Below are 12,020 nucleotides of genomic sequence, written 5' to 3'. Positions count from 1 at the left end.
CCTCTGCTACTATGTTTCGTTGTCAACGCAGCGACGGCGACGGCATCTCCGCTGTCGACGTCGGGGCGGTGGATCGTGGACGCCGGGTCCGGCGAGCGTGTGAAGCTGGCGTGCGTGAACTGGCCGTCTCACCTGGAGCCGATGGTGGCGGAGGGGCTGTCGAAGCGGCCGCTGGACGAGATATCCAAGGCAATAGGAGCTATGGGGTTCAACTGCGTCCGACTCACCTGGCCGACGTTCCTCGCCACTAACGACTCCCTCGCCAACCTCACCGTCCGGCAGTCCTTCGATCGCCTCGGTCTGAATTTCACCGATGTCTCATTAATCGAACGCCACAATCCGGCTCTCGTCGACCTCCCTCTCATCGAAGCTTACCAGGTGATCAATTAGTTAATTACCTCCACGATCTGCTTCATATTATATAGATTAAATCAGACTCCGGTAGCTAATGTATAATGCAGGCTGTAGTTTCAAATCTTGGAGACAACAATGTGATGGTGATATTGGACAACCACATAAGCAAGCCCGGGTGGTGCTGCAGCAGAACCGACGGTAATGGCTTCTTCGGAGACACCTACTTCGACCCGAACGTGTGGGTGGAAGGCCTGAACAACATGGCCACTCTATTCAGATCGCACAAGAACGTGATCGGGATGAGCTTGAGGAACGAGCTGAGAGGACCGAGACAGAACGTGGAAGATTGGTTTAGGTACATGGAAATGGGAGCCGAGGCAGTGCATGCTGCCAACCAGGACGTGCTCGTCATCCTCTCCGGCCTCAGCTTTGACAACGATCTCGGCTTTCTGTCCTGGAGGCAACTGAATGTGAGCTTTTCTGGGAAGAGCAAACTCGTGTTCGAGCTGCACTGGTACTCCTTCTCCGACAGCGAGGCGTGGGGCAACGGCAACCCCAACGACGTCTGTGGGAGGATCTCCGGCAGCGTCACCAACAAGGCCGGCTTCCTGCTCGACCGCCAGTTTCCTCTGTTCCTCAGTGAGTTCGGGATGGACCAGAGGGGAGTGAATGCGAGGGACAACCGATATTTCAGCTGCGCCATGGCATATGCCGCAGACAAGGACTTGGATTGGTCACTGTGGACGTTGCAAGGGAGTTATTATCTCAGGGAAGGAGTGGTGGAGTTGGAGGAGGTGTATGGCCTTCTCTCATTGAATTGGACCACAGTTCGGAACCAAACTCAGTTGCAGAGGGTCCAATCCATACAGCAACCTTTTCGAGGTCCAGGTTTCTCTGAGGTTCCACCCTACAAGATTATCTTCCATCCCTTGACTGGCCACTGCGTCACACTCGACTCCTCTCGACGGCTCACGCTTGCAGCAGGCCCTTGCAGCGAAAGGTGGAACTTCGGTGACGACAAAACTTTGTCTCTGACGGCTGGTTCAATGCCTTCCTGCATCAGCGCCGTCGGGGTCGGGATGCCGGTTACGCTGGCAGAATGTGACGATGTGATGAGCTCCAAGTGGGAGTTGTTGTCCTCCTCCCACATGCACGTGTCGACCAAAGTAGCCGGCGACAATGCGACTGTGTGCTTGGATGTTGGCGGCGACGGCAGGAGCGTGATCACAAATCCTTGCCGGTGCTTGGGTGGGGACGCGAGCTGTGACCCCCAGGGACAGTGGTTTAAGTTGGTTACCTCCACCAGACTCATTAATTAGTTGATTAGGATCCACCAGTGGAGGATCATGATCACACAATTGTCATTTCCAATTTCTTTAAGCTTTTCAATGTAATTTTAAGATCCATAATTTACAAAAATACCAACATTACTATATATCTCAGGCCAAGTATCATTTTCATGCTATGAAAAATTTCCACTATACCCTTGGTATTAGAGCCAACAATGATTTAGAATCGACAGTTCGATGGTTCCAAATCATCGATTCTTGAAATGTCGACTGTTCCTGCCTCAGACTAATTGGAGGGGTGAACCCTCGGTGAGCTATTTCCGAGGTTAATGGGTTTCCAATGAACTATAGAGGAAGAGACTCCCAAGATTCCTACAAAATTCAACGAGAGTTAAAATGGAGGTCAAGATGAACCTTAGCTCAACCACTCCGACGCTTAAGTTAGACCTTCGTAAGTAGAGAAGAGAAGCATAGTAGGAAAAATAAGAGAAGGGTTGAAGAACGGTTGATGTGTATACCTCAACGTCGCAGGTGCAGGTTTGTTTTTATACCTTGCCCCTACATGAGAAGTGTTGTCTACATGCTCCATGTCTTGATTAAGAGAAATGATACACTACATGAAAACACAGTATGAAAACTCAGCATGATACACTACACTATATGGATGTGAGATCCAAGTCTATAATGTATCATGCTGCGTTTTCATGTAGTGTATCATTTCTCCTTGATTAATGGGACATCACTTACGAGTATGGAGAGGCCCCATCATTATACTTTGAGGGTCGCATCATCCCACATCTCGTTGACCTTGCCATCCATATTCGTGGAGGAGGGCGTCCTATCACCATGCTTTGGGAGTCATGTTATCTGACGTTTTGTTGACCCTACCATCCCATGTTTTGAGGCTCATATTATCTCATGTTCAACTGAGGAGGTTGGTGTGAAAAGGTTGGCTTGATTGAGCTGAGGAGGTCGATAGAGCCTAACAGAGCTGGCTGAGTTGAGGAGGTTATCAAGGCCAAGCAGAGCTAGCTAAGCTAAATAGGTCGACAGGACTTCCCTCAAACTGGACTCCGTCATGAGCCATTCCAAGCTTAACCTAGGTTTGACCTCCTTTCACCAACACCTCAGCTTGATTTTTGACTGTCCCAAGGTGCCACATGTACGGTGCCTTTTTTTACCACATCATAAGCTTCCCCGCTAGGTCTAGTTGAAGGAGGGTCCAATCCGACTAACTGGACTAAAGCGGTCTAGGTTCCAATCACAGATGTGGCCCTAGGGTCGATGGGGCTAAGTTGATGTTGCCAACTAACGATATTGTGATGGCCTTATCGCTTATCGCCTTGGTGATATGCAAGTTAGGAGCCATTAAAGCAAGTAATATGCGAGATCACGTATCATGGTTGTGATTCAGATGTCGCATCCAGCAATTAATGTTGTTATTTTTTGAGGTCGATGCTTATCTAATTGGTCATCATAGGGAGGGGTCAACTTGAGGTTACCATTGGGATTCTCGAGATAACAGTTGAGATTTTGTGGATCCAGGAGTTGGATCCAACGGTAGACTAGTCAGCTCACCTTTTTGCCTAGGACATCTGATGACTGATGTTGCTGAGCGAAGCTTTATCAAAGCTCACAATGGAGGTCGTTGCTCCATTCAATGCATTCTTCTTTTTCTGTTGCTTCTCCGTTGCTTCCCTTGAGATTAACGTCATAACTCCTCTGTGCTTTCTTCTTCTTCCCTCAGGTAACCTCCTTAGCCCCCTTAGTGAGATATACCATGGCTGGCGAGCGACCATTGACCTTTTGGTATGAGTCCACTCTGTCGACCAATACCCTAGGAGACCAAGAAGAACTGTGGATGCAGTACATATGAGATTCCCACCGACCATCGCCTCCTAATGCCAAGCCCCTTTGACCGACCTTGCTTACTCTCTCAAAGGTTACACCACCTTCTTCCATAGTTAGCTGATGGGAGGTCTTCGTTCTCCCTGACCTCCTTTTTTGATGTGTCTGCATAATTCCACATCCCCCAGCAGCAGCTGGCTCCGAATTCCTTCTAGCTCCTTTGCAGAGAAGCCATAGTTTTTAAGTTATACGATGTGCCCTTGACCCTTGAGTCTTTCACTACATTTATCCAACGAAGGTAAAGGTCGGGGTCATTTACTTCACTGTGCGACCCTCTTGTCAATTCCTAACAAAGTACCCAACTTTAGATAAGGGTCACTGTTGATGCAGTCTAACCCTAGTCAGACCCGAGTCTGACTCGAGTCAGACCTGAGTCTATTTTGATGTTTGACAAAGATTAATTAGATCAACTAATCATGATTTAAGTTTAGCTCTACCTGTTGAATTTGTTTTAGGAAAGTTTAAGGTCAGAAGTCTGATTGCCCGAGTCTGTTTTGAATTTGACAACTTGCCCGGGATACCTGTTTTCCAGATAGATTTCCTAACTCCTGGGTTGATTGATGAGGTTCCCGGGAGAACATTATTTTGACCGAGAGAAAAGAGGTTGCCCGGAAATAGGTTCCACTGACAAGTCCTTGCCCGGGAAGGAAATAAACTTAACCAGGAAAGATCTGGCCGGGTAAGTAACAAGGAGAGATTACCCTGGTAATATAAGATGTATTCGGGTTTGGCCGGGAGATGGAGCCAGGCATATAGTGTTGAGGTTACTTCGACCGACAGAAGTAGGAAATAGTTCACCCTGACATGGTCGGGCAAGGTTCATATTGACTATGATCAATCAAGGTAAAAGAGAGTGTTGTCCGGGTTTTAGCAAAGGCAACCGAGAAGGATGAGTCAAGGGTGAGGGCGTCCCGGGAGATAAAGAATACATGATGTAAAGTTATCCGAAAATAGATTCCATGGACATGAGTTTGCCCGGGAAAAATGTTATCATGGTAGGAATCAATAAGGCCGGGGAAATGACGACAACGGCCGGGAGAACGGAAGAAAACAGAGAAGATCCGGGAGACAGAAAGGAGAAGGACCAGGCCGCTGATCGACTCACTGGTCGATCAGCCCAGCATGGGCTGATCGACCAGCCAGTCGATCAGCACGGGCTGATCGACCAGCCGGTCGATCAGCCTTAGTGATCGACCAGCTGGTCAATCACCCCCTTTGTTACCCCCTTCGATCACCCCCTTTGTAGTTTCTGGAAGTCTGGAAAGCCCGGGAAGTTGATCGAGAGGAATAAGCTTTTGCCCGGGAGAAGCAAGATCTAGCCTAGGCAACGAGATTAGCTTCATCAAGAGATGTTTGGCCGAATGAAGGGATGTGAGGCCGAGAGAAACAAAGCCGACAGACATTTGTCTGGAAGAATGACTTGGAAATCTGGAGAGTTCCATGACCGGAAAAGGGAGATCTTACCCGGGAGATGTAAGATAATGCCCGGGAAAGTGATTATCTGATCTATCTGAACAGGAGAAGCGCAGCCAAGAAGGTATTGCCCTTGGCCTAGAGAAAAGAAGTCTTTGTGGCTTAGGACCAAGGTAGCCGAGAGCGTGGTGCTCGTGGGCGAATGGAGAGAGCTTTGGTAGTTCATCTCCAGATTGGTCCAGAAGGAGCCTTTGTGGCTTAGGACTGAAGTAGCCGATAGCTTGGTGCTCGTGGGCGGATGAAGAGAGCTTTGATAGCTCATCTTCGAAGTGGTCCAGGAGGAGTCTAGGTGACTCAGGACCATGGAGCTTGGTGCTCGAGAGAATGGAGGAAGCCTTTGTGGCTTGTCTCCGGGATGGTCCAGGAGGAGCCTTGGTGGCTCAGGACCAAATTGGCCGGTAGCTTGGTGCTGATGGCCAGAGCAGGTCCGAGGGAGCTTTGGTAGCTCGGCTCAGGACTGTGAGCTTTGGTAGCTCGATCTCAGGGAGCCTAGGTGGCTCAGAACCTGATTAGGTCGGGAGCTTGGTGCGAATGGCCGGGATGGTCCGGGAGAGCTTTGGTAGCTCGGCTCAGGACTGTGAGCTTTGGTAGCTCGATCTCAGGGAGCCTAGGTGGCTCAGAACCTGATTAGGCCGGGAGCTTGGTGCGAATGGCCGGGATGGTCCGGGAGAGCTTTGGTAGCTCGGCTCAGGACTGTGAGCTTTGGTAACTCGATCTCAGGGAGCCTAGGTGGCTCAGAACCTGATTAGGCCGGGAGCTTGGTGCGAATGGTCGGGATGGTCCGGGAGAGCTTTGGTAGCTCGGCTCAGAACTGTGAGCTTTGGTAGCTCGATCTCAGGGAGCATAGGTGGCTCAGAACCTGATTAGGCCGGGAGCTTGGTGTAAAAGGGTAACTGTGAGCTTTAGTAGCTTATCTCAGTGATTTTATTTGGGAGAGCTTTGGTAGCTCAGCTCAGGACTGTGAGCTTTGGGGAGCCGATCTCAAAAGGAGAGTCTTGGTGAAGCTCGGTCTCTTGATTCTAGGAGGAGGGCCTTGGTGGTCATTTGGTAGCTAAGCTCGGACATGACTGTTACATTGCTCTCTTGTCCTAATATTGGAACGTTCTAATGCTACTTTTGAGTGTGCAGGTATACAGGACAGGTTTGGGAGGGAAATTTCAAACGAACAGTGGAAGTTCCAAGGCGATCTTCGAGCTGTCTTTTCTGCAAAAAGGATTACGAGCAAACGGCGCACGAAAGCAGGTGTGCAGTTGGCAGGGAAGGGAGACTACAGCTTTTGTCAGAGATCCGTTGGGCACAGTAATCGAGGATGCATGTCTATAAAAGAAGCTGAAGAGACGCTAAGGAAAGGATCGATTATTCTTTTTGAACGCTCATTCTTTGAAGTGCTAAAATCTTGAGATCAATCTGCTAGTTGAAGCCAGAGAAGGAAGAAGAGCAACGTCCTGGTTCTTGGAGAGACAGGCTTGAGCTGCAAGCGGTCTTTGTTGTTCTTCTCATTCTTAGTCTTTGACGCATTCTTTAGTTCTCCTTTGTCTTGTGCTTTATTCATATCTGTTGAGACAAACTGTGGGAGAGGTTCCTCCACCGAGAAGGAGAAAGTTTATAGCCGGTGCTGCCGGGGTTCGATCCTCAAGGAGTCGTCCACCTTACGGACACGCCGAGGAGTAGGAGCAAGTTATCTCCGAACCTTGTAAATCCTCGTCTTAGTGTGCTGATCTTCATTTACCTCTGATCAAGTTGATATTTCCGCTGCGTAATCAAAAGATTAAGCAAGAAAAAGAAAAAGTGTGTACGGCTATTCACACCCCCCTCTCTAGCCGTGTTCAAGAGATCCAACAATGCCTTCCTGCCCTTCTTTGAGGGGTGGGTTGATCTCGTCAAATGATTTTGAGGGGCAACTCTGACAATGGAAAAGGCACCTACCCTAGGAGCCCTCCACCAAATCATGTCTGCAGCCTATGGCATTCTCGCCCCCGCAACTCAAGGAGAAGGGTCCTTGGGCTAGTGTGTTGAATCCCCAAGCTAGCGAGCTGAGGTATCTAAGTGTTGAACCAAGACTTCCCTTATAGAGCACAAGGACGAGTTTATCCCCATGGCCCTCTACCCCCCCCCCCCCCCCCCCCATCCTCTCTTCCACCATGAGACAAGCAACCACAAAGCTCTGTCGATTCACTAGAGGCATATTTAGTCATCAGACAAAGACAATGGAGGCCTTGGGCGGCTCAGTGATGGTAAACCTTACTCAGGTATGCATTCTTTACCATTTCCTTTTTTGAATCACTACCTTGAGAATGAGATCAAACTGTTTACTTACAGGTGTGGGCCGAAACCTTGGAGCTAACCGCCAAACTCCCAAGCTTGTTTTGATCCCTTAGGGACATGACAGATTGGCTGGCCAAACTTGAAGCAAAATAAGCTCCCTCGAGTCAAGAATTGGAGGAAGCTAAGGTGGGGGCAGAGCATTGCAAAGCAAAGGCCACTACCCTGTTACACCAATTGGGCCAAGCTCTGCATGAGCTAGAAACTGCTAAAGCTGGAGGAGTGGTCCATGAATCCAAGGCGACCTCCTTAAAGGTGCAATTAACTGAACTCTGGACTTAGTTGCAAGAGTCCTAGCAACGGGCCAAGAAATCAGAGTCGTGGGGCTGCCGTTAACAAGAAGCAGGCGACCTCTAAGGAAAAGCGGCGGAAGAAGTTGGTCGTCGAGCTGGAGGCAAAGAAGGACGAGAGGGAGACTCGAGTGTCAGAACTGAAAGCCCAGAAGGCTAAGATGGATGCCCTGAAGGTTGAGATGGCAAACCAGAAGGCAAAGCTGGAGAGCTACAAGGTTACAATGGAAGATCAATGGGCCGACAAGAAGGAGGAGTCTTTGGCGTCTGAGGAGTTCTTCAGTCTGCTTGGCGGCTGCACCATCAAGATGCTCTCTCACTGGTTTAATAGAGCACTTCAGCAGGTTCAAGAAGTGGGGCACTTGTCAGCAAGCACCCCCTTGATTTCCTACGCTTGAGGAAGGTCTATGAGAGCATTCCGTTGGAAGAACTAGTCGATTAATTGTAATTTTTCTTCTCCACTTTTGTAACTCCATGTACTGTAAGCTGCCAGTTTGAAAATCAATTGAGAGACAATACGTTTGGTGTTCGTTAAGTGTTGAGTACATGAGTTAAGTTGAGAGCATAGGTAGGAGAACTAGATTCGGGATTCATTTCAAGCCGCAATTATGAGTTGGTAGCTAGGTACGTAGACCCGACTAGTAAAGTTGGATCCTGAAAAGGGCAATTATTGATGGACACATCGATCTTAGATCAAGTTATTTGGACCCTAAAGAGAGCAATTATTGATGGATGCCTTGATCTGAGATGAGTGATTTGGATCCTAAAGAGTGCAATTGCTAATGGATGCCTAAGTTTGAGACCGAGTGATTTGGATTTCATGGAGATACACTAGTATGAAGAGATGATCTTTTTACTAATAAAAAAGAGAGATATATACAGAGTTTGAATACTTGCACATAGCAAAATAAAAATATCAAGGACACTCGGGATCCTTAGGCACGATAAGACCACAGGTGAACAACATTCCAAGGCTTACATAACTCGTTGCCTTCGTAGTCTTGCAGGTAGCAAGCTCCCGAGGTCAACTTGCAAATGACTCAGTATGATCCTTCCCATTGAGGCTTCAGCTTCGCTATGTCTCCCACAGGCTTGACCTTCCTCCATACGAAGTCACTGACTTGGAAGTTGCGAGGATTGATTCTCTTCTTGTATGTTTAGCATATGCATTGTCGGTAGGCCGCAAGACGAGTAGCTGCTTTTTCTCTAATTTCGCTTATCATGTCGAGCTTGAGCAAACGTTTGTCAGGATTGTCTTAGTTGTAGGTGTCTACCCGAGCAGATTCCATGTCAACTTCTATGGGAACAATTGCCTCCCCCCATAGATCAGATGGAATGGAGTCATCCTCATACTCTCTCAAGAAATCGTTCAGTAAGACTGAGGATGCTAGGTAGCTCTGCCACCCAACTATCGCTCACGTGGTCTAGCTAAATTTTGAATCCTAAACTATCTCCCGATTGACCACTACATCTTGTTGATTACTTTGAGGGCAGGCAACGGAGGTGAAGGCCTGTAGGATGCCGAAGCCTTCACACCACTCTTTGAGTTTGCGCCCCTAAAACTATCGGCCATTGTCAAAGATCAAGAAAGCCCATATCGATAGATGATACTTCTCCACAGGAATTTGATCACAACATCCTTCGTGATCCGCGCTAAGGGCTCAGCCTCTACCCATTTGGAGAAGTAATCGATCGCCAACAGGAGGAACTTGTTTTGGTTTGGTTCGTAGGGAAAGGACCGACTATGTCCATCCTCTATTGGCCGAAAGGATAGGAAGTGGTTGACACTTTAAAAAACTCGGTAGGATGCCAAGTGAAGCACTAATGCTTTTGGCAATAGGTGCAAGTGGCGACGAGGCATGTAGCATCAGCTTGAAGGGGTCGGCCAAAAATATCTGGCCAATAAGATTTTTAGGGATAGGGTCTGACACCCTACGTGATTTCCCCAACATCCCTAGTGGATCTACCGTAGCACATAATTAGCATCCTCTAGATTGAGACACTTGAGGAAGGGATGCGAAAAAGCTCATTTGTATAAGCTGTCTCCAATCAAAGTGAAGTGTGCTGCCCTTCTTTTGAGAAGTCAGGTCTATTCCGGATTGTCTAGTAGAGCTCCATGTTTCAAGAAGGAAATCAACAAGGTTTGCCATTTGGCAGAGTCATCTTGGCTTAGGGTCTGATCTATTTGAGCAACTAACTAGCCAGACTCAGGCGGTTGGATAGTCCAGAGTCCAAGTAGTGAGTGCGCTGGTGAGTTTAGTTAATTGATCCGCCTTCGCCTTCTGATTTTTAGCTTGGGGGATCTTTTGAAGGATAACCTCATGGAAGTTGACTTTCAACTTCTCAAAGACTTCAGCATACTGGTGCAACCGATCATTCTTAATCTTAAAGGTCCCCTCTAGTTGTTCGGCTACCAATTGAGAATTCGAGTGGATGATGGCTCGGGAAGCACTATCTTATTTTTCTTCTTGGAGGTCCACAAGCACAACTTCATACTTAGCTTCATTGTTGGAAGCATGGAAGTTCAAGTGGCTGGTGCCTAGCCAGGGCCTAATCGGCGCCCGGTGCACAGCCAACAGCCTAAGCAGTGCCCGGCTGGCCAAATCGAGCACCAGTAGTGAAAGAGATGGAAAAAAGGAGAGTTTATCATGTTACACCATCGCCTAGCTCGTCGCCGTCTCTGTCACAGTCGCCGGAGGGAACACGATCGCGGAATATCGAAGAGGAGAAAGTCACAGGAGGTTTTGGAAGAGAAAAGTTGAGGAAAGGGGAAAGGATCGCGATCGAGGTTTTAAGTTAGGGTTTTTGACGATGAATTTTTATTCACCGCCAAATTAGTAATGAATCTGTGATTCATAGCCAAATTACGATGATTTTTGCGATAAACGTTAATTTTGCAATGATTTTACGACGAAAATTATTATATCGCTACTTCCGCAACTAAATTATTTTTGTCACGAAATTCATCGTAAATTAGCGACAAAATCATATTTCGTCACTAATTTCATCGCCAAGTTGCGACAAAAAATTTTCATCACTAATTTTTGTTACTAATACTCTATATTTTTGTAGTGACATCGTTATCAAGATAAAATTAGCTTACGGAGAGTAAATTTTTAGTAATAGATGAGACGTGAAAGATGTTGCGTATGTGAAAAGTACGATTAGATAAATGAATATATGTATTTTTAAAATTAATAATTTGTAAATATGAGTCATCGCTGACTTGCATATATCTGAGTCATAGTATAGTGTTACTTTTGTAAGGATATTGTAATCTTATGTGACATGATGAGTGTTCCAGTGTCAATATATCATTTAGTAGAGGAAAACTCTAAGGGTGCGTTTGGTTGAGGGTAATCTGTGATTACCTTGGTTATTCATCTAAAGTTATCAACCAAAACCTTGTTTGGTTTAGGTAATCGGTGATTCCCAAGTAATGTTTCATACCCGACACGTCAGCATACATCAGCAAAAGAGGGCATCCAACCCGGAATCAGAAAACCAAGGAAAATCAAGGTTTTTCTTGATTCCGGGGTTAAGGTAATTTTCTTTCCAAAATTACCCCGCGAGCCTTCCTCTCTGCGAGCGACACCAGAATCGTCGGCTCCAGCCTCTACGACATTCTTCCCCTCTCCGACACCCCCGCCGGTCCATGAAAGGTCTACGGCGTCTCCCGCCGCCCTCCGCGGCAATCCTTCCTCTCCCCCAACCTCATCGACGTCGTCGCCCTCCCCGTCAAGCACGTCGCCTGCGATATCGTTGATCCTGCCGACGCCCTCGCCCTCGCCAAGCTGTCGCGGCTCACCGACGCCACCCATGTCTTCTACATTGCGTTCTCCCGCTGCTCCACTACCGTCGAGACCTGCACCGTCAACGCCTCCATGCTACGCAACGTCCTCGCCACCGTACTCCCCGCTGCGGTGAATCTCCAGCACGTCTGCCTCCATGCCGCGCCTTTTGGCTCACAATTTCTACTACAACCTCGAAGACGTCCTTTTCGACGAATTGTCGTCTGCAAGGCTGGAGATTCCTGGTCATTGTGACTTACACCAGCCTGATCAATGCCTTCTGCAAGGCTGCAGAGTTGGACATGGCTCATGAATTGCTTACCCGAATGGAGAAGGAAAGGTTTCTGTAGATGTAAATTTTAGTCTTGTTTCTGCAGCATATTTATGCATTAGTTTTTTGTCGAGATATTGAAATATCATTCAATTGAGCAGGGAAGGATCATCAACATAGCATCTGTTGTTGGTTTAGTGGGCAATGCAGGCCAAGCTAATTACAGCGCTGCAAAGGCAGGAGTGATTGGTCTCACCAAGACAGTTGCAAAAGAATATGCAAGCAGAAATATCAATGTGAGTATTCTCTTTGTTGGCACCCT

General features: G+C 47.6%; 1 protein-coding gene across 1 annotated transcript; it reads left to right on the top strand.

Annotated features, from left to right (window-relative positions):
- On the top strand, positions 1-1,673 carry LOC141821655 (glycosyl hydrolase 5 family protein-like). Its single transcript, XM_074709018.1, has 2 exons — positions 1-378; positions 462-1,673. Exons 1-2 carry the CDS (start codon positions 142-144, stop codon positions 1,671-1,673), a joined length of 1,449 nt encoding a protein of 482 aa, XP_074565119.1. The 5' UTR covers positions 1-141.
- Positions 1,674-12,020: the final 10,347 nt, after the last annotated feature.

Source organism: Curcuma longa, chromosome 2, assembly GCF_044706935.1.
Source record: "Curcuma longa cultivar G26 ecotype Majalengka, Jawa Barat chromosome 2, ITB_CL_G26_1.1, whole genome shotgun sequence".
Lineage (NCBI taxonomy): Eukaryota > Viridiplantae > Streptophyta > Magnoliopsida > Zingiberales > Zingiberaceae > Curcuma > Curcuma longa.
The sequence above is the reverse complement of the archived record's forward strand: the minus strand, read 5'-3'. Positions and strand labels throughout refer to the sequence as shown.

Excerpts from the sequence above, each read along its gene's own strand:
- LOC141821655 (XM_074709018.1), top strand. The coding sequence starts at position 142 with ATGGTGGCGGAGGGGCTGTCGAAGCGGCCGCTGGACGAGATATCCAAG. Across the intron at positions 379-461 it reads CTCTCATCGAAGCTTACCAG|GCTGTAGTTTCAAATCTTGG; the intron begins GTGATCAATTAG and ends TGTATAATGCAG.